Here is a 21,902-nt window from a genome sequence, read left to right as displayed (position 1 = left end):
TCTGCTGGAGGTATTCGTAAAAAGAAGAGGGGACGTTTCTCGAAATGAATTCATAAAAGCTCATGTAGTAAGGAAATCTTTTACAGTGACAGTAATGCGTATGCTCATACAGATAAAATTATTCAAGTTATTATAGTTTATGAAGCATCTATTTCCAGAAATAATGTCTCTACAGCCTGCCAGGCACGCCCGTTTTGAAAAGAAATGTTAGTCTACATTCGAATCTTATAATAAGTTATACGAATCTTTTATTCTCGCTGTTCTCCGCATATTCTGACAGTCCTCGTGTCCGTCTGAACCGCGCACATCAACAAGAACACCTACCCCGTTTAACTGCGTCTCCATCTAGCGTTGTCGAGAAGTAGGTGCATGTTATTTGATCCCGGCTGTGGATGGTCGGTAGACGTCCACACCACCACGCATATACTCACAGATTATACTGTATGAAACGCTACGTAATAGACGATTTTAGAGGTTAGGAATATAAAGGTAAACATACAACTGTCAGTTAAGTTTTGGGGACTGTGTGTTCCTAAAACCTTCGGCTACATTCGTATTAGGAATGGCCATGCATATATTTTAAGTCCTTTTTTTTTGTAAAGATAATATCCTCGCCAATTCAATTCAAATAAGCGGATCTTGAGAAATTGGCTGTAAAAAATAGAGAAATCAATTTAAATCGCCGTTCTCATTCGTTGTCGTCCTCATTTCCCATAATGCCCTACGATGACGTCACTTGTGGATTCTTCCGTTTCCGGCCGGGTCTCCATCGCAAGCTGCGTGGTTTTACAGCGCCAGCACGCAGAGCACATATTGTAATTTTCACTCCATTTTCCATTGGGACTTCAAACAATCATAATGTCTTACCAAGAAGAGGAAACAGAGGTTAGTGAATGTCTATGATCCACCGATTCGAAGCCCTTGATTATATTATTATTATTATTGTAACGGCGTTAGCTTCAGCCGGTTAGCTTACATTGTCTTCGTAATGCATGGAAGCAGCTTGTGATAAGCTAGCTAGCGCTATTGTAAAAGTTCCTAAAATTAGTACAGTAGTACAAAACCAGCTAATGTAGGTTTGTCGAATTATTGTTCTTTCTGTTAAATCGATAACGGTAACCTGCCTATAGTCATTTTAAATTAATCATTCTAACATAGTGTAGTGGAAGGCAAGGAAAGGAGACGGGGTGGGCCAGGATTTTGGCCCACCGGTATCTTATTTAGAAATCTTCGTGCAGAAGAGTCATAATATACTGTAGCGCCTGTTAAAATCAACTGATTAATCATCTGGTCAGTGTGACCAGTTTCTCTTGTAAGCTAGCATCAAGCTAATTGTTTTGCTAATGCCTTCTCACCGTGCTGCACTTTGAATGACATGGACACCATACAGTATGGTGCCCAGTATGATACTTTAACAGGCTAATAATAAGGCGGACGACTACAAAGTTGTTGTTTGAACGTTCAGAGTTAAACTTTGTGTTTTGCCATGTGAATTGACAAATTATTTGATCTTTAAATTTGGCTGGGTAACCCTACTTGGTCAGTCTATATTTATAGAGTGGGCTAAAGACAGGCAATTTACAGTTTATTATGAGACATATAAATTATACTGCTCATTCATTGTGAAATAAAACATGTTAAATGTCTAATGGTCTTCCACCCCCCTCCCTTACAGTATGATCCTTACAACTACACAAACGACTGCGACCTGCACACTGGTGAGTGTCCATATGCTTATATTAAGCACTAGTTTGGTCAATGTTTATAGTCTGAGGCTGACGGTTTGTATTTCGTCGAATGTAGCCCTCATCCCTTCCTCCTCTTACCTTGCAGGCGATCCAAAAGCAGACCTGGCCTACGAGAGACAGTACGAGCAGCAGACCTACCACGTCATCCCGGAGGTCATCAAGAACTTCCTGCAGTATTTCCACAAAACCACCTCTGACCTGATTGACCAGAAGGTCTATGAGCTGCAGTCCAATCGTGTCTCCAGTGAGAGCATTGAGCAGAAGATCTATGAGATCCAGGATGTTTATGAGAACAGGTGCGCCCCAGCGAATAACATTTGTCTTTAAAGGAAAAAAAAAACCTAAACTTGAATACCATGACGAGCAGCTCACCTTCTTGTCCCCTTCTTTAGTTGGAATAAATTGACGGACCGTTTCTTCAAGACGTCCCCCTGGCCTGAAGCTGAGGCGATTGCATCACTCGTTGGAAATGGTGAGAATTTCACCGTGCCGTTACTTAATTTGTACACACAACATACTCACATAGTACCCGATTGCATTTTTTCCCCCGTCATGTGTGCCGTCTGATAACGCAATGCGAGTGGAACCTTTTGTGTCTTTGATCAGGTCCCACAATCTGTTGGGAATGAGGAAATGATTCATTCCTTCTGTGTGTTATCCCTTGCAGATGCCGTGTTCCTCATCCTTTACAAGGAACTGTACTACAGACACATCTATGCTAAAGTCAGCGTAAGTACCTGCTGAATATATCCACTTGAATGTTAGTAGACTGTGTTCCACTGAAATCTTCTGATGGCTATACTGATGTGGTTTAAAAACCTAATCTCCTGTAACGATCAGGGTGGACCCACTCTGGACCAGAGGTTCGAATCGTACTACAATTACTGCAATCTCTTCAACTACATTCTCAGTAAGTTCTCCGAGAATTTGGCTGAATGTCTCTTGCGTTCCATATTTCATTGTAGTGTAGCAGTTTGAAGAAGTTCTGAGAAAATCTTTGACCTGTAAACAGATGCTGATGGCCCTGCACCGCTAGAGCTGCCAAATCAGTGGCTGTGGGACATCATCGACGAGTTCATTTATCAGGTAGGCTGTTTTTTTTTTTTTTCACCTTTGATGTGTCGTTTGCAATATGACAAACGCCAACTTCAACCTCTGACATTGAGATGTTTTTCCCCTCTTTTCTTTAGTTCCAGTCCTTCAGTCAGTACCGCTGCAAGACAGCCAAGAAGTCCGAGGAGGAGATTGAATTCCTGAGGAGCAACCCGAAAATCTGGAACGTGCACAGTGTCCTGAACGTGCTTCACTCCCTTGTGGACAAGAGCAACATCAATCGCCAGCTTGAGGTCTACACCAGTGGAGGTATGGACAAAGCTTGTGGAGGAATGAGAACGCAGAGGAGTTGAACCATTTCCGAAATCTTGAGCCAATGATTTCTATTTTAAAGAGTAGAGTTTCACCTCAGTAGTTTAGGTTTTGGTCCGAAAGGTTTGTTTTGCCAAGGCTCTGTTGCCTTTCTGCAGAGAGGCTGACCTCAGAATACAGCCTCTATTGTGTCGACACATGGGAACCTACAAGGAAGCTAAGGTGTAATTTTCCCTGGGGTTTCAGGTGACCCAGAGAGCATGGCTGGGGAATACGGTCGTCACTCGCTCTACAAAATGTTGGGCTACTTCAGCTTGGTGGGGCTCCTGAGGCTTCACTCCCTGCTGGGTGACTACTACCAGGCCATCAAAGTCCTGGAGAACATTGAGCTCAACAAGAAGGTGGGTTATTGCTTCAGTGTGATTTTTTTTTTAAATTAATTTTTATTATTTTGCATACAAATGAATTCTGTTGTCTGCACTGCCTTACGCGTGTTGTTCTGCACCCCTCAGAGTATGTACTCGCGTGTGCCCGAGTGCCAGATCACCACCTACTACTACGTGGGTTTCGCCTACTTGATGATGCGGCGCTATCAGGATGCCATCAGAGTCTTTGCTAACATCCTGCTGTACATCCAGAGGACCAGAAACATGTTCCAGCGATCCACCTATAAATACGAGATGGTCAGTCTCCGCAGTGCTCCTCAAACCTTTGACAAGTACATTTGAATGACAAAACATATTATTGTGTAATCGAACTTTTCTATCGTGTTGAATTATTTTCTGGCGTGAACAGTCTGGCGCCCCAACACAAATGACTCATGTTTATACGTACGTTTGACAGATTAACAAACAGAACGAGCAGATGCACGGCCTGCTGGCCATCGCTCTCACCATGTACCCGATGCGCATCGACGAGAGCATTCACACCCAGCTGAGGGATAAGTATGGAGACAAGATGCTGCGGATGCAGAAGGGGTGAGGAACCAGCTGCTCGCAACAGGCTGCACCACTGGGACACTTCGGGGGGGTTTAGGCACCGACAGACATTATTTCTGTTTCTCTTGTTGTTTTGACACGTTTGATTGAACTGACTTACTGGCACTCAGCCATGCTGCCCTGATACCTTGTTAATATTGTTCCCTCTCTTCATTCCAGAGACCTGCAGGTGTTTGAGGAGCTTTTCAGCTTCGCCTGCCCCAAGTTCTTGTCGCCGGTGGTGCCAAACTACGACAACGTCCACCCCAACTACCACAAAGAGCCTTTCCAGCAGCAGCTGAAGGTCTTTGCTGAGGAAGTGCAGCAGCAGGCGCAGCTGTCCACCATCCGCAGGTACGACGCACCAACGCCTCACCCACTCTGCCCGTCAGAAATTGCGTCTTAACCCGGGCGCGGTTGTCAGGGTATCCACACATTGTCTAAGATACGTTCTGTGTCTCGAAAGCTTCCTGAAGCTCTACACCACCATGCCAGTGGCCAAGCTGGCAGGATTCCTGGACATGACCGAGCAGGAGTTCCGCATTCAGCTGCTCGTTTTCAAGCACAAGATGAAGAATCTGGTGTGGACCAGCGGCATCTCGGCTCTGGATGGAGAATTTCAGTCTGCTTCCGAGGTGGACTTTTACATTGACAAGGTACGTCGATGTCCGCCTAAACATGAATCTGACTTTCATGTTTTATTCCACAGTTTAAATGGCAAGTAGACCTGGCTGGTAGTTTGATCCGATAGCTGGAGCAAAATGACCAATGTCCAGCATGATAATGTAAAGTAGGCTAAAGTGCTGTATGCGAGGCCATTTAAAAGTACTGAAAGTATTGTTTTAATGTTCTTGGGTGTCTTCTGCATTTTTGCCAACTCCTTTTACACAAAGATGAACCTAATGTGTCTGTGTCCTTCACACAGGACATGATCCACATCGCAGACACCAAAGTGGCTCGTCGCTACGGAGACTTCTTTATCAGACAGATCCACAAGTTTGAGGAGGTGAGTCATAGTATATCGACACTTGTCAAAAAGAATTCAACTGATTTTTGAGTCTTTTTTTTTTTTTGTTAAAGCCACATTAACTCCCCAGCCATGTAATTTCTTTTTCATTATTAGTACGCCTTCTTGTAACTGGGCTACTTAAACTGTTAAAGCCCCTTCCACTTCATGTCTCTATGCATGCAACTGCTTCACCAAGATTGACCATTATGTTATCCTAATGACCAATAATATTAAATAAAAAAAAAAAAAGACCAGCCGTCCATTGCATCACATCAAGTCTTTTTGCCTTTGACTGAGATGAAGCTGCTTCTGTCTTCACAGTTGAACAGGACACTGAAGAAGATGCCAAACAGCACCAGCTCTTCATCATCCGGGACCGCCACGAGCCGATAAGTCAGAGCCGAGTCATCCTCAGACCTTCTGACATTATTGGAATAAAGATTTTTATGTTACCTGAAAATAAACAAGAAAAGTGTGCTCGAATCTCATTTGTGAAGTATTTCTTTAAATAACCACTAGGTGGCAGAATTTAACAATTATTTATCTTGGTACAAATATAAAAAAAAAAAGCATCAAAGGGACAATAAACACAAACATTTTCTTTTCTTGGAAGCATTTGCGTTTTGATTAAATTCAGACTGTGAGAAGATAAAGTAGATCAAATGCAATTATTATTAGTAGGACTTTGACATCATCTTGTGCCACTGATTTGAAAGGCTGTTGCATATTTATTTTATTATCAGATCATTCAACATTTCCCAACACAGTTCTCAGGACTGGCGACAATGACGGAGAAATAAAAACTTACAAAATGGGAATATTAAAAAAAGTTGTAAAAACACACCACTCATCATAAAACAGCGTCACTTGTCATAGAAATGAAACGGGAACAACATGTCACCATTGCACAATGTATACATACTCCAGACATCCAAAAGTATTCAGGTCTGTTTTGGTGAACCAGCATTTTTCTTCAAAAATATCGTGTAACTCCATAACATTTTCTTTGAAATAAAAAAAATAAAATAAACATTTCTCATTTTGAGCATAACTTTTATTCCTTCGGCGGCAGTGTAAAGTCTCTGGGCTCGATGCCATCTTAACATTTTTAAATATCTTAATATTTCTTTGTTTTTTGTTTTTTTAAATCCCACCTATAAATCTTCATCAAGAGTGCTTACTTGCCTGTATTTTTTTATTTTTCAAAAGAAAGGGTGTACAACGGTTATCCATGTTCTTTGCTTGAGAGTTACTGATTAACAATCCACAGCAGCGTGACGGACTCAGTCCACTGAAGAGCCACACCAGTCACTTGTTGCTAGGCAGGCTGGAGACGCCGGGTCCTCCCGTCAGGGGGGAAAAAAACGGAGGCTTGTGTTCCCGGCGTCTGAAGAAAAACTCTCACCAAGGAAAATATATGAAGAGCAGTTTTTAAAGAGCCATCTCCATTTCCCCCCAAACTAAATTATTATAAAAAGTCTCATTGTTCGTTTTCATCTTCTCAGCACTAATTGCTTTGTCTTCCAAAATAATAACAATAAAAAAAATGAACACCAGGACATGATAAACACTTTGCAACCCTCCGAACGCCTCGCTGACGGCCGTCCGCTGGTCTGAGTGCGTCTCGCCTCGCGTTATTAGTGTGTGCTCTCGTGTGTGAGTGTATGCTGTCCAGGCTGGATATTGGAAAAGGTCAGAGACGACGAGGCACCTTCTGAAAAATGATAAGATCTTATTACTGGCAACGTCGCTTCTCCTTCGGGAAGGCTCGCCCGCTCCTGATCAACTCTGCTCTTTGGATCGAAGTTAAATGCCCAGTTAATGGTGATCCGCTTTTTAAAAACTCACTCAGATTGACTTTTTTTTTTTTTTTCCTCACTTGACAGGACGCCTGCCGTGGAGCAGAGTCCTACTGGAACTTCACTCCAGTCTTCTCCAACCTTGTCCGGGCGGTGGTGTGGAGGCACCAGGACGCTGACACACACACACACACACACACTACACGCGCACACACACACAGACGCGCACATACACAGGAGTCGTGGCTGTGGTCAGACCAGCGAGGCCTCGGCTAGTCATAACTCCGTGATCTCCAGCGGACTCTCGGGCAGGCCGTCCCCGTCCTTGTGGCGGTGCATCGGCGTGGACTTGGCCGACTCGGTGCGGGCGTTGCGCTCGGCGTACAGCGCCCCGTCCACGTTCAGCGCCTCCAGGGAGCGAGCCAGGGCCCGCTGGTCGTCCTCCGGCAGGCTGCTGAGGTCGGAGGTGATGAGCGTGCCGCTGCTGCCGTGCACCACGTGCACGCCCTCGGGCCCCTTCAGCTCCACGGGGAGCTTGTGCTTGAAGCGCAGCGTGCCGCGGCCCCCGGCCACGCCCAGGCGCTCGTCCTCGTCGTCGTCCAGGTCGCTCTGGATGAGCTGGTTTGACGAGGACGGGGGAAAAAGCAGAGGGAAGTCAGTGAGAAGGTGTTTAAAGAGCCCGTCGAGTTTTACAGCTGTGGTGGAGGCTTAGCAGGTTGTGATGTGAACAGAAAAGTGTGTCAAACCACTTGACAGCAGAGTATGACAGCTTTAAGATGCAGTGAGAAGACACGTGTCCCCAGTGGTGGCGGTAGTCACAAAAGGCCTTATGCTTCCACACTACAGCATCTCAAGTCATTTCTTTGCTGATCGATGTACAGTATCTTTTTTTTTCTGTCTTGATGATTGGCCTGGATTTTGTTCTTGGTGGAAACAAGACATTCAAAAGAAGGAATTTAATGGAACACTGACCCTGACCCTTGGACTGTAGGAACAAGCAGACCCAGCTTTAATATTAACATTGTTTGAAGTTTGTTAATTCATAGGAATGGCGGCAGGCCAACTGTTAGTAGGTCACCCTGAAAACATACCATAAATACAAACTACTACTGTAACAATATGAATACAATCATAGTACAGTCATGCAGTGGTTTCAAGTATCTACTTACTGCCACCACTAGGTGTAGTCGTGATGTCACTCTGTGGCCACCACAAAGGGACAAAATCCTGCTTTACAACCACCAGTCCTACTTTATATTTAGTTGCCATTACTGAACAACCAGTAAAAAAGCATTACGCTCAATTATCAACTGTCGAGAGAGTGCGGACGGGAGCTCGACATTGCCCGACCTTACAGATTGTCCTAGGAAAGCACACAGAGGTGGAGAGCGGGAGCCGAAAGAGGGCAGCGGGACAGAACGTCAAGAGTGGGAGGTGAAAGAAGGGCAGACTCCTCTCTTGGCAGCGGCGTCGGGAGAGGGAGAGCAGGGCAGCAGGTGCAGACAAGAGCCCACCTCGGTGACCGACGACTCATCTCCTTGGCTTGTCGACGCGTTGACGAGCCGAGCGGCAAAGAGCTTTTTCAGCCTCAGGTAGTCGTCCAGGACCACCTTGAGCAGGGAACCCTTGGGGGACGGACGGCAGGCAGGCAGGCAGGGTCAGACAGGGTCACCGACAGCATCGCCTCACGCAGACTCACTGACAGTCTACAGAGGGTCTCGCGTGTACACATGTGGGCGTCGCCTTCTTTTTCGTTTGCGGGTCTCTGCGCTTGGTCTCGGGATGGGAGGTGGGGGACACTTGACCAATTCATTCATAAGAAGCTACGACGCTGCTTTTTGCTTATATCCAGGTAGGTGCTATGCTGTCGTCTCACCTTAATAGGACCCTCCCTCATGATCTGGCCCAGTTTTGCAATGTTGTCGTACTCTTGAATGGCTGCTCTCAGGTACCGGTCGTCCTCAGGCTTTGCTTGAGGCTCTCGGCCGAAAGTTCCCTGTTGGCAAAAAAAAACAAGACAAGAGGAAAACGCAGTCAGCAGTAGACAACGTCGGCGTAAAAGGTTCCAGCTCCTCCCTCCCTGACGCTGACTGACGGGCTTTCTGCGCTTTGAGCATTTGACGCATGGACGAGCTTCCTGTTCCGACTGACGTACGTGCGTGCGTGCAGGGCTGTTCCACAGGTCCGTGATCTCGCTCAGGTTCTCGGGCAGGTCGTCCTCATGGTCGGCTTGGTTGGCCAGCTCCAGGTTATGACAGAACGGGTCCAGCCACACTGGGTTCGCCCTACGGAAGCGAATGAATACAATCTGTCAACAAGTTAATTCTTTTTTTATTGATAATTGCTATACTTAATTGCTAAGTTACTGCCTGAACTGTTTCTGTAACATTCTCAGAAATATTTAAAATTTCTAGAATGCTTGACAAGATTCTTTAGACTTAGATTTCCTTTAATCAAGTATTAAAAAAAAACAAACAATTTATATAAGTGTATAACTATCTAAATATTTGTTTGGTTATTTTACAGAAACGAAAAAAGGTTCAACAGACGACGTCTGAGGAAGAAGGCAAGAAACAAATGTGTTTCCTCACCCATCGAATGAGTACTTGTTGGTGTTCGGCATGTCCAGGATATCCATCAGACCTTGGTTTCCTACGTGACAGACAGATGCCTTACAGCTCGTGTCATGCTACAGTGAACCGTGCACTCAAAGCGGGTGAAAACCACATAAACAGTTGCTGAGAGTTTCCGCTTAGCGCCTCTCACCTGTCGATCCCGCGACGATGGCTTTTAGTTTCCTCTGGTGTCTGCAACACGCAAAGCAAAACACCTTAGTGGGAGGTAAACATGTTTATGACGCCGCCTGCGCCGGCAACACAACAGACGCAGAGCCAATTTGTTTTTGAACACAGAAGGTTCTTACACTCTGCGGTAGTGCCAGTTCATTGTGACAAAACAGATTCCAGCCAAGCACAGCAGCACGGCCAGGATGATAATAACCAGCTGTGAAGATACACGTAAGAACGATGTTTAGCAGCTGAAATCTCAAAACAACACACATCCAAACTGTTTAAGCGTTTCGGCGGCTTTTAGCTGCCTGGCCTCTCGCACCTGTAGGGTGGTGATGTCATCTGGCAGTTTGTCAGTCACGGCTGGCTGAACGTCCACCACGTTGTATTTCCTAAAGAGGTTCCTCAGCTGCTCCTTGTTCTCGTCGATCATCTGGATCACCCTACAAACAGTGAAGTGGCAACATATAAGTTGTTGTACAGTCTATCTATCTATCTATCTATCTATCTATCTATCTATCTATCTACCTATCTAACTATCTATGGCGCCACTGAACCTTAGTTACCTCTCGACATCAAGGATGGTATTGGTTTGATTATTGACGACGTGGATGAGCATGTCGGTCTGAGCGTAATTCACTCTGCCTTTCTTGTCCACATGGAACTGTTGACAAAAAAGATGGTGGATGTTCTCAGAAAATTCAGCACAATAAAACTACCTAAAGTATGACAGGTGAAGGTCAAGAACCCAACCTGAATGTCATCCAAGTTGACGATGGCTCCAGTAATGTTGGACAGCAGATTGACAAAGTCATCCTGGTTTTCACGCACCAAGTCGGGGATCTCGTTGAAGACTATCTTGACCCTCTGATCGTCCCGGAGAATGTATATGTTCACATTTGTTGTCGTGCTGTGCCCTGCGAAATCGCACGCCAAGATTTCCAGCTGAAAGTACCCCGGGTTGTACGCCGTGAAGAGGTCGTAGGTCCGGATGATTCCATCTGTAAGGCCTGTGAAAGTCATCATGAAACGAGTTTACTAATGAACAACAAAACTTAATGAACAATGATAACTCACTTCGAAGGTTCACAAGGGATTTCTATATGCTGAGTTTTTGCTATTTACATATGCGGCCAGATGTTACAACGAAATCGCGTGCGGTCTTCGAAAATGCACTTTCTGTTATTATAATGGGGAAGCATTCACTGACCAGGGGAACTGGAACATTGTGTGCAAAGGCCAGGAAGAAATACATTCGTGGAAAAAGAGTCCAAAACAACTTTTATATCAAATTCATATAAATCGGTTACATTGATTTATACATGTTTTACCACTAATTAAAAAAGGGGGAAAAGGTAACATTAGAAAAAGTTGTGTGAAAATTTGTAAATAATAAATATACCTAAAAGGCTTAAATGTTTCTCTGACATTGACGTCTCTGCCAACATTTTATGTGAGTATAAGAAATGTAAGACAATAATTGTGTTCATTCTGAATTACAAGTACTTTCAAAAAAGTCAGATTCTTAATTTGTATTTTTTGATATATATAGATGTATATAGATTAAACATACACATACCCTCTGTGGGACGAATTACTATGGAAAGATTTTGAAATACCCTAAACACTGCACAACAAATCTCACCAATGGTGAAGATGCTGCCAACGTCCTCGCTGCCGTTGCTCTGAGACTGGAAGTAGCGGATAGTAACAATGTGGTATTGTACCAAGCTGTTGTTGCCAATGTCATTGTCAATGGCCGAGACCTTGATCAGCTCCGAGCCCACTTTTGCATTGGCAGCGACTCCTGGAAGAAGGAAGCACGGGTGTTGCAGGCTTCTCTGCTGACCACTTGGACCGGACGTGACAGAAGGCTCACGGTACCTGCAGTGTACTCGGCCTTCGTGAAGCGCGGCGTCTGGTCGTTGATGTCTTCCAGCTCAATTTGGACTTCGAGCAGGCTTGGGTCACGGGCAGGGTCCAAGGCTCTGGTCCGCCCTGACCTCTGACCCCTGGGCAGAGTCCAGCTCCGGTTGCTGGAAGCTTTAATGATGATGGAGTAGATGGGGATCTCCTCCCGGTCCAGGTCCTTGTACAGCCTGAGCTCTCCGTCTAGACTCAAGCCAAAGTTTCCATCAGCGTTTCCGCCTGCAGGAAGATGGACAGGATGCGTGCTCAGTCTTATGAGGCACTGAAGGGATTTGTGCAAAAAAGATAAGAGAGACAGATGGATCTATGGAAATGTCTTTATTATATCCGGGCTTTTATTAATAATTCCCCTGATGTGTTAAAGCTATGCCTTTCATGTTAAAGTGAATGATGTTTATGCACTTGCAGAACACTGTATCACCTGCAATGAAGTAGAAGACAATAGCATTGGAGCCCTCGTCGGCATCCACGGCCCTGGTGATGTTTCCCACCACAGAACCCGGGGGGGAGTGCTCGGGTACCGTCAGCTTTTGATAAGGCAAGCCACCACGCTGACATTGAAAATAAGGAAATATGTTTTTTTTTAAAGTAAACATCCATCAGTATTCTTTTTTTTTTTTTAGTAAACATTCATTTGTATTTAAAGGTGAAGTGTGTAATATTTGGAGAATTTGAAAAAGAAACACCTCCACCAAGTGGTTACAGTTTAGATTGCAGCGCTCTTTCAGTTATGTCACCTTAGGGAATCCACACCCTCCCTCACCCGAGCTTGCCTGTAAACTACGGTGGCCTGCAAGCACAAACCTGGATACCTCGTCTGTCCACTTTCTTCTTTGTTGGTTTATTTGTGGATGCGATCATTCACTATAATTATGAAACGCGCTGTCAGGTGGGCATGATTGTCCACACCAGGCTTCCTTAGAAATATGGCGGTGCAAGATGGCAACTAAGCGGGAGCAAAAACCTTGCCATATGTATATTTTTATGTATATATATGAGAAGCGTTCAAATGGTAGGAAAACAAATTACTTTAATTGTACTGCCATTATACACTTTTAGTGATGTATTAATGGGCAGTATATTAAGCTTTTACCAATATAAAAATCATAAATGGAGCCACATATTACACACTGGACCTTTAAAGGCAATTCTGCTGCAACGAAGAGCCGCATTCTCACCGGCGGTTTGAGGAAGACTGGCTCATTGTCATCGATGTCCAGCAGGGCTACCTGCAGAGGCTGAGTGGTCTCATAAGGCACTGGCTGGCCCATGTCCCGGGCCACAATGATAAGCTGATGATAAGAGACATTTGGACTTTCAGAGTCACACCTCGAGTCACACGAAGTGCGCAACCTGCACCTGCGAAACAACCCTGCACACATACAGCTTAACTCACGCTGTGGAGGCCTTGCTTCTCTCGGTCCAGCTTCACCGTCGTGGTGATGACTCCGGAGGTGGCGTCGATGTGGAAGTGTTCCCAGTCCCTGTTGCCGCCTCCGGTCTGCAGGAAACCGTAGCGCACCTCTCCGTTGACTCCCTCGTCAGAGTCCGTTGCATAGACCTCGTACACCGGCAGGCCCGGGGGCTGTTCCTGTGGACAGACAAAGACGGTGACAATTTTCATCTGTGCTCTGATTAAAACTGGGGTCCACTCAGATATAGTCAATCACAATTATTGTTATTAAATATTTGCTGGAATTTTTGTTTTGTGTTTGAAAGGTTTGGCTGCATCAGAGGCCCACAGACAAATGGAAATTATTTTGTTGTTTATTAAAACTAAATTCTTGTATTTCTTGTTCTCGAGGATGTGCTGCGAGGGAAGCCATCTTGCTGCAACATTCAGTTCTGAGCTGGACAGGACAGTGCACGTGCAGCATGTGGGTTAATGTTGGTGACTGCACTGAAATAAACTGCACTTGGAAACTCGAGGCTGTTTCTTAGCCCTGTATAGTACAGCAAAAATGCATGAGTTGTCCAAAAACTCCCCCCCCCCCACCATTTAGACTTTCCTGACATAGCTGATTTTGTGACCAAGTGGTGGCAGCAGAAACAGCACACACATGCATAACGCACAGGAACACTGATGCTATACATCCAATAGACTTGAGATCTACACTACTACTGCTACTACTGCACTACTACTGGCTTCATTAATACTGAAAGGTTGCGTACAGGGCAGATTGTCCGCTTCCTTTTCAATAGACTGGATATCTAATGGCGCTGGTACCTCTGATATGTGAATGATGGTGCCATTGGTGGGTCTGACAAACACTGGTCGGTTGTCATTAACGTCTATGACTGTGATGATGAGGTCTGCAGTTCCCCAGAGCGGGGGGCGGCCCTGGTCCGTAGCGACTACTGTCAGGTTGAAACGCTCAGACGACTGAAGCAGACGGCGAGATCGCACCAGGCCCGTATTTGGATCCAGGGAGAAAGCGTCTGGAAGAGAAACCAAAACCAAAAAAGACGTAATGATCTTCTTGTATATGTGAAAGCGAAAGGCACTGAACAGCTGTGAGAGATACATTCAACTCGGTATGTTATGGACTAAAACATTACAGTTCACTCCGCATTTGCACACACCTGCATGCGGACCCAGCACGCTATAGAGGACCGCTCCGTTTTCTCCCTCGTCCAGGTCTACGGCCCTCACTGTGATAATGGAGGTCCCGCTGGGCTCGTTCTCAAACACGCTGGTGTTAAACACGCGCTCAGTAAAGCGCGGCCGGTAGTCATTCACGTCGAGGATCGTCACGAGGACCTGACGAGCACAAACAGGTAGTGGTATGAGTGGTTTTACAAACAATTTGATTCTAATCTGAGGGAAAGTAGACTGGTAAACCACCATGGCCAATGCTGTCAGCATGCTATCACATAGATTAATATAAATAAGTACAAATTCATATAATAACCATGTGGAATGCTAAAACACTTATTGGTCAACACAAATTTTTGTTACAATAAGCAAAGAAATAAAAAGGAAGGAAAATGTGTTCCTGGCCTATTAGGACAAATAAATGAGAATTCTAGCAATTTCAAATGTGATAAACCTCAAGTGTAATCACTATAGATATGGATCGCTGTAACCTGCGTGTGATGCTTAAATATATTATGTGCAGAATATTACTAAAAGGGTGGTACACAAACGTAGCATACTGTAGTTATACTTCCTTGAGTTGGTATCAACGTATGGCGGACTGACATTTTTTTATTTACGCTAGCTACAGAGTATGGCACAGCTTATTACACTACTACACTTATTCCACTGCCGCTGGAAAACTAGTCCCTCAAATAATGTGATCATTGCCATGCAAGAATAGCATAGCAGTAAAACATTATTCTACCAAAACACATATTTATGTTGATTATCTAGTGTTATCTAGTTCCCTTGGGTGTAATGTAGGGGTGGTGCCAGCCTAGCACCAGCAAACTGTGCAAAATTAGAAAGACTGGATGAAATGTGTTGAAATGGTTTCCATTGATTTATAGCAGCACACTGAGTAACTTAGAAATGAGGTCCGATGTCCAAAAATCTGAACCAACCCTTTCAGTATCTCTGCAGCTTCTGATCTGATCTACAGTCCGTGTTCCCTACCTGGACCGAGTTCTCTCGCCGGTTGTTTGGGCTGCCGCCGGGGTTGTCGCGGGCAACAGCGGTCAGAGTGTAGTGATCCTTTGTCTCTCTGTCAAGGGGAGAAAGGATGTAGATCTCTCCCTGACGCGGACGAGAGGGGGGAGGGGGGGGGTGATTAGGAAGGAAGTGTAAGTGTTGCAGGGAGAGGCGCGGCTCTCGAGGCGCCAAGACAATCATTTGTGGCGAGGCATGCATCACGGAGGGTCAAAAGTGTGAACCCCCTTTTAGCGCGCTTGAAGGCCTTGTTTACAGTACAGTTGCCAAGCCGGATGAGGCGCGGCGTTGACACCAGAGTGACACAATAACTCACAGTGGACGGTTTGATGCCGAACTTGCCCTCGCCGTCCACCAGGCTGTATTCGATGACGGAGAAGAGGCCCGAGTCGGCGTCGGCGGCGCTGACGCGGACGATGGTGGTCCCCAGGTTCACGTTTTCAAAAACAGGCTCCTTGAGGCACAGGAAATAAACACTCCAGGGTGAGATGGATATCATTAACGAAAGGCGGTGCATGAGCAATTTTTTTTTTAAAATTCCAACCTATGAATAACACAGCGGTGGAAAAAAGTTTTTGGACACCTCATCCATTTGTGATGTACTGTATTACGCTAAGAGTCAGTTTTGAGTCTCCTAGTGCAGTTTGTTTTTGTGTTTAACTCACATGCTGCACATGCACTGTTAAGTCCAGCTCAGAACTGGATACCTCAGCGAGATGACATCCTTTGCAACATATCCAGTACAAGAGTACAAGAATACAAAAACTATCTTTTTAATTATTTTTCTTATTTCATCCTAACACTGTAACAATAAAAAACAATTTGTTTGTGAGCCTCTGATGCGGCCAAACCTTTTGAAACACACACAAAATAAATTCTCTGGCAAATATTTAATGATCATAATTAGGACTGGGTAAAACTTTAAGGGTGTCCAAAAAGCTTTCCCCCACTACTGTGTATCCAAGGCACAGACGTTACATCTTCTAAACAGCCATCTTCATTTTTTCTTTAGTAAGCATCATTTCATCCCCCGATATTCTGCTCTGCACCTGATATGAGGGCTGTAGAAAAACAGGGTTGTTGTCATTCACGTCCACTATGCGCAGATAGACCGGCAGCTCCGCTATCCTCGGGGGTGAGCCGTGATCTTTGGCACGAATTGTGAAATTCAGCCATTGGACCTGCTCGAAATCCACTGTCTGGTTGGCAACAATCTTGCCTGGAAATGAAGTGCAAAAATAGTGTTTTTCAGAGAAAATCATCCAAGCGGTGGGTTCGGGGGGCAATGTCGACGCAAAATACAAGTTTCCATTTGCATCATTTGCTTCGCCTGTGACCTGCAGAACCGAGGGGAAGTGCTCTGGGATTCATACCGGTGGAGGGGTCCTCCAGCCTGACGTAGCCTCCTCGGGGCAGGTGGAGCAGCTGATAGATGACCTGACCGTTGGGGCCTTTGTCTGGATCGACCGCCGACACCGACAGCAGCGTTGTGCCCGGCTGCGCTCCCTCTAAAATCTTCTCCGTGAAGTTGGACACGCCGAAGGGCCGAAAACGAGGAGCGTTGTCGTTGACGTCCAGCACGTTAATGGTCAGTCTCGCTGTGGAGGAGACGGACACGGCGCGGTTCGACACGTAGTTTGGAAAATAAAAAACAAAACAAAACAAAACTCAAAGGAGTTGACGAACGAACCGTTGGGGACGCTGCCCGACTTATCGATGACCTCGCTGGCGTTGTCGTGGACAGAGACGATGATCTCAAACGTAGCTACCAGCTCTCTGTTGAGAGGGTTGCGCACAAACACGGCACCTGAAAAAAACAAACACATTTTTTTGACTCAAGTGAGACTGACAAAATTATTCTGCGCCCTTTAACGTTACCGAGATGAGAGCCTCACCGGTGTGCAAGTCGATGCCAAAGGACTCCTGCAGGCCATCGACAGGAATGTTCCCATCGTCCTTGGCTTCCACTGAAATGATGTAATACTCCAATCGGGGATGTAGGTCGGGATCCTCAGCGGTCAGTGTGGCCACCACCACGCCGCGCGGCGTGGACTCGTTGACGTTGATCATGGTCAGGGGCTCGATGAAGCGCGGCCGGGAGTCGTTGACGTCGTCCAGGACGACCGTCAGGGTGGCCGTGCCCGACATGGGGGGCGTGCCGCGGTCTGTCGCCATGACTACCAGCCGGTAGGACCCCCGCTCTTCCCTGTCCAGGGTGGTGTTTCCCACCAAAACGGCACCGGACAGCGAGTCCACCACGAAGCGGTCCTGGGCGCCGCTTTCCAGCCGATATGTCAGCCAACCGTTGGCGCCCGAGTCGGCGTCAGTGGCGGACAGCTGAGTGACCACCACACCTGAAGCGACACAACTGAATTACAATGTGTTCTTGCAGAATGTCCTCATCTTAAAGGTCCAGTGTATAAAATTTGGCTTGATTCATGTTTTTTTTATCTGGGTAAAAGCTTAACATACTGCCCATAAATACATCAATAGAAGTTTATACTCGCAGTATAATGACATTTTTTGGGTTTTCCTACCCTTAGAATGGTTCTCCTATATACAAGAATATACATAGAGCAATGGTCTTGCTCCTAGTTAGCTGCCATCTTAAGTCGCACTTTTTTAAGGACAAAAGTGACAGTGACCTAAATACAAAACGCACTTCAGGCGGGCTTCCTTAAACATTTTACACACTGAACCTTGAAAATGTGCAGGAATCCCATAAAATCGCTCAGTGAACGTGGCGAAAGCATTCGATCACCCACCAGTGGGGCTGTTTTCAGGGAGCCGCACGCTGAAAGTGGACGGGCTGAAGACTGGAGGGTTGTCGTTCTGGTCCAGAATGGTCACCGTGAGGGGAACGCTACTGTTCAAACCACCGACGTCCTCCGCCACCAAATACAGCTCGACGCGAGGCTCTTGGAAGGCCTCGCGGTCCAGCGCAGCCCCCTGACGCACGCGTATCACACCTTGATGGACGAGGAATAAAACAATGACTGCATCGCTGCTGTAAACTGCTGCCCGCTGGCAGCAGGAGGCGCAGCGTTACCTGTCTCGGAGTCCACAGTGAAGAAGTTCATCCTGTCCCCCAGCAGGCGGTACTTCACCGCAGCATTGGCTCCGACGTCTTTGTCCACAGCCAGAACAGGCCCGTTTAACACGGTTACAGTCTGGCCTGGAATAGAAAGTGGGAAGAGTCAAGAAGAAGGAGGTGTCAAACAAAATAAGCCTTGCATATTAAGATGCTACACATGCGTTAAGTTTTACTTGAGGGTTAATATTTGCTGCCACCACGATTGTCGACTATGATAATACAATAATGTGAAATTATAATAATAATAATAAGCCATTACACAGAAATTTGTTTCGCAAAACAGAAAAGTCAAACCCAAACAATGCACGCACACATCTACAGAAACCTCTGACAGACAGCAGCCCCAACCAGAGGTATCACGCATCACTGCGTTCCAGTCCTGGTTGAGGTTACAACCAGGACTGTCTAAATTTAGGAACTTTAAATTGCCTGTTTAAAGACAGAGGTGGCTATTTAGCTTTGAGCACATACAAAGGATTACAGCACTCCAACTCAACGTTTATGTTACACAACGGGCTAGTAGCAGATGTTTTAGTGGAAGTGTGTTCGCAAAACCGTCATGGCCTTGTTTTCACCTCTCAGTTTGACAGTGAAGAACTGAGAATCAACAAAAACAGGAAGGAAGCCAGCTGCAGCAGCTTCAGAGACAGTACGGTTCGTCCAGTGCTTTAGCGAGTTTCTCTCCAGACATAGAGAACATAGAACAGACAGCAGCAGTTCCATTCCCACCTGCTTCGGAGTTTTCTGTGACCTCTGCCCTGTAGCTGGTCCTGGTGAACACTGGCCTGTTGTCGTTCTCATCCAGAATGGTGATCACCAGGAGGTCTGAGTCCTGGTTTGTTCAGCAAATATCCATCAGATTCATGGGCAACAGAACAACACGGTTATTAGGAATTTTTACAGCTGAGCAGACATCAGCAGTAAATGAGCACCGCACAAGGAAAAAAATAGGAGAAAAGCTGTCAACACACAAAACATTTTGTGATACCTGCACCCATTATACCAAACATTTCTACTCTTCAAATGTGGGTAACGAGAGTTTCTCACCTTTGCCGCAGATGCACACAGATTGCACGCACTGCTTGCTACCTTGCTTTTTTTTTGGAAGAGTCGTGAAACCAGACCTACTTTAGTGAGCTCTTGCTCTATGTGTCTTGCCACTATATTCACATGCTGGCCAACTACAAAATATGCCAGCCATAACATTCAACTTCCAAACATCAGGATACATACAGGAAGTGAATTACTGAGACGCACTCCAGAAGTGTAGGGTTTTGAACAAGAAAATGAATAGTTCAAAATACAATGCAATAACGTAATACTACTTCATGTGTCTGCAGTTTGATGGTCTTGCAGCTTACATGGTTACATGAATAAAAAAAAAAAAAAAAGATTTTCAAACTCTAAATATTATATTTGGTAGTGATGATATGCACTCCTTTCTATCAGAGGTGGTGATTCGCAGTGGTTTTGTTGTCAACTGTTTCAACAGTTCACACTGCTGAAGAGGAAATGGGTGAATGTTTGCAGCGGGTGCACTCGTGGAAGTGACGTTACCCTGCGAGCGATGCGCGAGTTCTCGGGGTTGTCTTTCACAGTGATGGTCAGCCTGTACTCGGCCACTCGCTCTCTGTCCAGGGGTCTGTTCACCTGCACCACACCCGTCTGTCGACATATGCACAGATCAAGAGCTAGGCCAGACGTTTGCTTGGATTGTGGTTGAAAAGTCTGACCCACGCAAATCAAGGTGCGACTTCCCCTCCCCGCCCATCTCTTACTGTGTCGTTGACGTAGAAAGCGCCATCCTGGTTGCCGGCGGTGATGTTGTAAGTGAGCAGCGCGTTGCGGCCGCTGTCTGCATCCTGTGCACGAACTCTGGCCACTGAAGTGTGTATGGCCGCGCCTTCGCTCACGCTGGTGTTGTGTGGCAGGTTCAGGAGCACCGGGTCGTTGTCGTTGATGTCCCGGACATGGACCCCGACCACCACCTGAGGAAAAATATGTCAATGTCAAGATCATTTTGTGCCCATTCACACTAATTTGCTCATTAAGACTTGTTATTTAGGAGGCAGATGTTACACTAGAAGGCGCCAGGAGACCCCTGCGACCCTACGTACAGGAGGAACAGGAGGAACTATTAAGACTGAGGTAGAGAGTGTAAGATTAAACTTATCAGCTGTGGAGAATTTTATCCCTTATGTGATCTAATTAGATGGCATGTAATCAGAAAGCTTTGTCTTTTCCCCAAAATAGACAAGCCTTTAATATCATCATGGAGAGGTAAACACGCTTCAATTTTTGCATGCAAGGCCTGTATTTGTAAAAAAAAAAAAAGAAAAGAAAAAGAAAAAGAAACAACATGTATACCTTACATTAAGTGACCCATTTAACTAGCCTCTATTTGTATATGAGGGCACTGCAATAATAACGCCTAAAATTGCGTAACTTATTACTGTGGGGACAAAACAGAATCTAGCTCAAACAGTTTGCACTGTGGAAAGCAGAAGTGAAATTTAGAGGATCCTCCTCGTTTGAGGACACACAGCCAGAGTCGAGGACCACATGCGTGCTTGCTGACGCGTTTGTGTGCTAGAGCCTCACCGAACTGTTGCGCGATGGCGTGCCGAGGTCTCGAGCTGTGACGGTGATGTTGTAGAAGGCCGTCGTTTCTCTGTCCAGTTCTACGTCCTTCCTCACTCTCAGCTCGCCTTCCACTGGTGAAACCATGAACTCATCTGTCAGAAGGATGAGCAGAGACAAAGTCAGAGACACATAAATGGGGATTTAAGACATGAAGCGGTGCAGTTATGAGAACGACTGGATACTGACTCTGGTGATCCCCGCCGGTGATACTGTACTCCACTTTGCCGTTCAGTCCAGAGTCCTCATCGCTGGCTCTGAGGGTCCACACCCGAGGGCCAGGCTGGCCTTCCGTCACCTCGAACGGTCCCTCATAAGCTCGGGGGAAAGTGGGCGTTACATCATTCACATCTAAGACGTTTACCATCACCTGAGGACAAAATAATGTAAAAAAAAATGTTCAAACACATCCATTGTCAAAGAAAAGGATTGTTGTGTGGTTTGCCATATTAAACATACGACTGCCTCCACAAGTATACAAATTGCTTTAGTTTATTGCAAATGATGCTGTCTTACATTGTGCTTCTTCCCTATCCACAAATACCAACACATAAACATAGTAAAATAGTATAACTATCAGATTATTTTGTGTGGCTTTGTAATGGTCCAATCAAAAAAACACAAGCAAAAATACAAGTTTTTGAATGTCTAAAATGATTTGTAAAGGTTAACAGTCAACAGTTGTGTTGAAATCACGCAAAGGATTAAGGAAGTTATATAAACAGCTATTTGAGAGAAATAAGTTTAAAAACTGAATGTAGATAATGTTCAAATGGTTGATCAAATAGAATAATAATGAATTTCCTATAGCAGACTAATTTTCAGCAATACACTGTTCCACAACTGTCTTATTTCCATACTTACAGTTGTGCTGGAAGTCAAGCGGAGGGCAGGATTTGGACACTGATCGGTCGCTGTGACGAC

At 45.5% G+C, this 21,902-nt stretch overlaps 2 protein-coding genes across 2 annotated transcripts in view; one reads left to right on the top strand and one right to left on the bottom strand.

The window, feature by feature from the left end:
• Window positions 1-728: 728 nt before the first annotated feature.
• Window positions 729-5,582, top strand: eif3s6ip (eukaryotic translation initiation factor 3, subunit 6 interacting protein). The gene is made up of 15 exons (XM_076019057.1): window positions 729-885; window positions 1,676-1,718; window positions 1,834-2,044; window positions 2,141-2,220; window positions 2,416-2,477; window positions 2,589-2,658; window positions 2,761-2,834; window positions 2,939-3,110; window positions 3,360-3,514; window positions 3,626-3,796; window positions 3,957-4,090; window positions 4,271-4,444; window positions 4,557-4,746; window positions 5,016-5,096; window positions 5,421-5,582. The coding sequence occupies exons 1-15, from the start codon at window positions 859-861 to the stop codon at window positions 5,490-5,492; spliced, it is 1,716 nt and encodes a 571-aa protein (XP_075875172.1). The 5' UTR covers window positions 729-858; the 3' UTR covers window positions 5,493-5,582.
• Window positions 5,583-5,807: 225 nt separating this feature from the next.
• Window positions 5,808-21,902, bottom strand: part of cdh23 (cadherin-related 23) — a 141,031-nt gene continuing 124,936 nt past the window's right edge. Inside the window, exons 38-68 of the mRNA XM_076019063.1 lie at window positions 21,843-21,902; window positions 21,168-21,348; window positions 20,940-21,073; window positions 20,117-20,326; window positions 19,896-20,003; window positions 19,068-19,170; window positions 18,294-18,419; window positions 18,010-18,213; window positions 17,140-17,598; window positions 16,935-17,051; window positions 16,618-16,842; window positions 16,294-16,463; window positions 15,561-15,698; window positions 15,212-15,331; window positions 14,200-14,377; window positions 13,844-14,055; window positions 13,013-13,207; window positions 12,795-12,908; window positions 12,038-12,167; window positions 11,572-11,835; window positions 11,333-11,494; window positions 10,441-10,697; window positions 10,254-10,351; window positions 10,010-10,130; window positions 9,822-9,901; window positions 9,665-9,705; window positions 9,490-9,550; window positions 9,054-9,183; window positions 8,775-8,894; window positions 8,413-8,523; window positions 5,808-7,516 (exon numbers count right to left, since the gene is read on the bottom strand). The exon at window positions 21,843-21,902 is cut by the window's right edge and continues 60 nt beyond it. Of these exons, the coding sequence (XP_075875178.1) occupies window positions 7,175-7,516; window positions 8,413-8,523; window positions 8,775-8,894; window positions 9,054-9,183; window positions 9,490-9,550; window positions 9,665-9,705; window positions 9,822-9,901; window positions 10,010-10,130; window positions 10,254-10,351; window positions 10,441-10,697; window positions 11,333-11,494; window positions 11,572-11,835; window positions 12,038-12,167; window positions 12,795-12,908; window positions 13,013-13,207; window positions 13,844-14,055; window positions 14,200-14,377; window positions 15,212-15,331; window positions 15,561-15,698; window positions 16,294-16,463; window positions 16,618-16,842; window positions 16,935-17,051; window positions 17,140-17,598; window positions 18,010-18,213; window positions 18,294-18,419; window positions 19,068-19,170; window positions 19,896-20,003; window positions 20,117-20,326; window positions 20,940-21,073; window positions 21,168-21,348; window positions 21,843-21,902 (4,971 nt within the window). The 3' untranslated portion in view covers window positions 5,808-7,174. The remainder of the gene's footprint in view (window positions 7,517-8,412; window positions 8,524-8,774; window positions 8,895-9,053; window positions 9,184-9,489; window positions 9,551-9,664; window positions 9,706-9,821; window positions 9,902-10,009; window positions 10,131-10,253; window positions 10,352-10,440; window positions 10,698-11,332; window positions 11,495-11,571; window positions 11,836-12,037; window positions 12,168-12,794; window positions 12,909-13,012; window positions 13,208-13,843; window positions 14,056-14,199; window positions 14,378-15,211; window positions 15,332-15,560; window positions 15,699-16,293; window positions 16,464-16,617; window positions 16,843-16,934; window positions 17,052-17,139; window positions 17,599-18,009; window positions 18,214-18,293; window positions 18,420-19,067; window positions 19,171-19,895; window positions 20,004-20,116; window positions 20,327-20,939; window positions 21,074-21,167; window positions 21,349-21,842) is intronic.

Source organism: Nelusetta ayraudi, unplaced genomic scaffold, assembly GCF_046127955.1.
Source record: "Nelusetta ayraudi isolate G7.1 ecotype Tasmania unplaced genomic scaffold, CSIRO-AGI_Nayr_v1 ptg000008l, whole genome shotgun sequence".
Taxonomy (NCBI): Eukaryota; Metazoa; Chordata; class Actinopteri; order Tetraodontiformes; family Monacanthidae; genus Nelusetta; species Nelusetta ayraudi.
Note: the sequence above shows the minus strand (reverse complement) of the source record. Positions and strands in the feature narration are given on the sequence as shown.

Bases quoted from the DNA above. Each gene is read 5' to 3' on its own strand.
- eif3s6ip (XM_076019057.1), top strand. From the start codon at position 859: ATGTCTTACCAAGAAGAGGAAACAGAG. The intron at 2,221-2,415 runs GTGAGAATTTCA...TATCCCTTGCAG, and splicing joins TGCATCACTCGTTGGAAATG to ATGCCGTGTTCCTCATCCTT. The intron at 2,835-2,938 runs GTAGGCTGTTTT...TCTTTTCTTTAG, and splicing joins TCGACGAGTTCATTTATCAG to TTCCAGTCCTTCAGTCAGTA.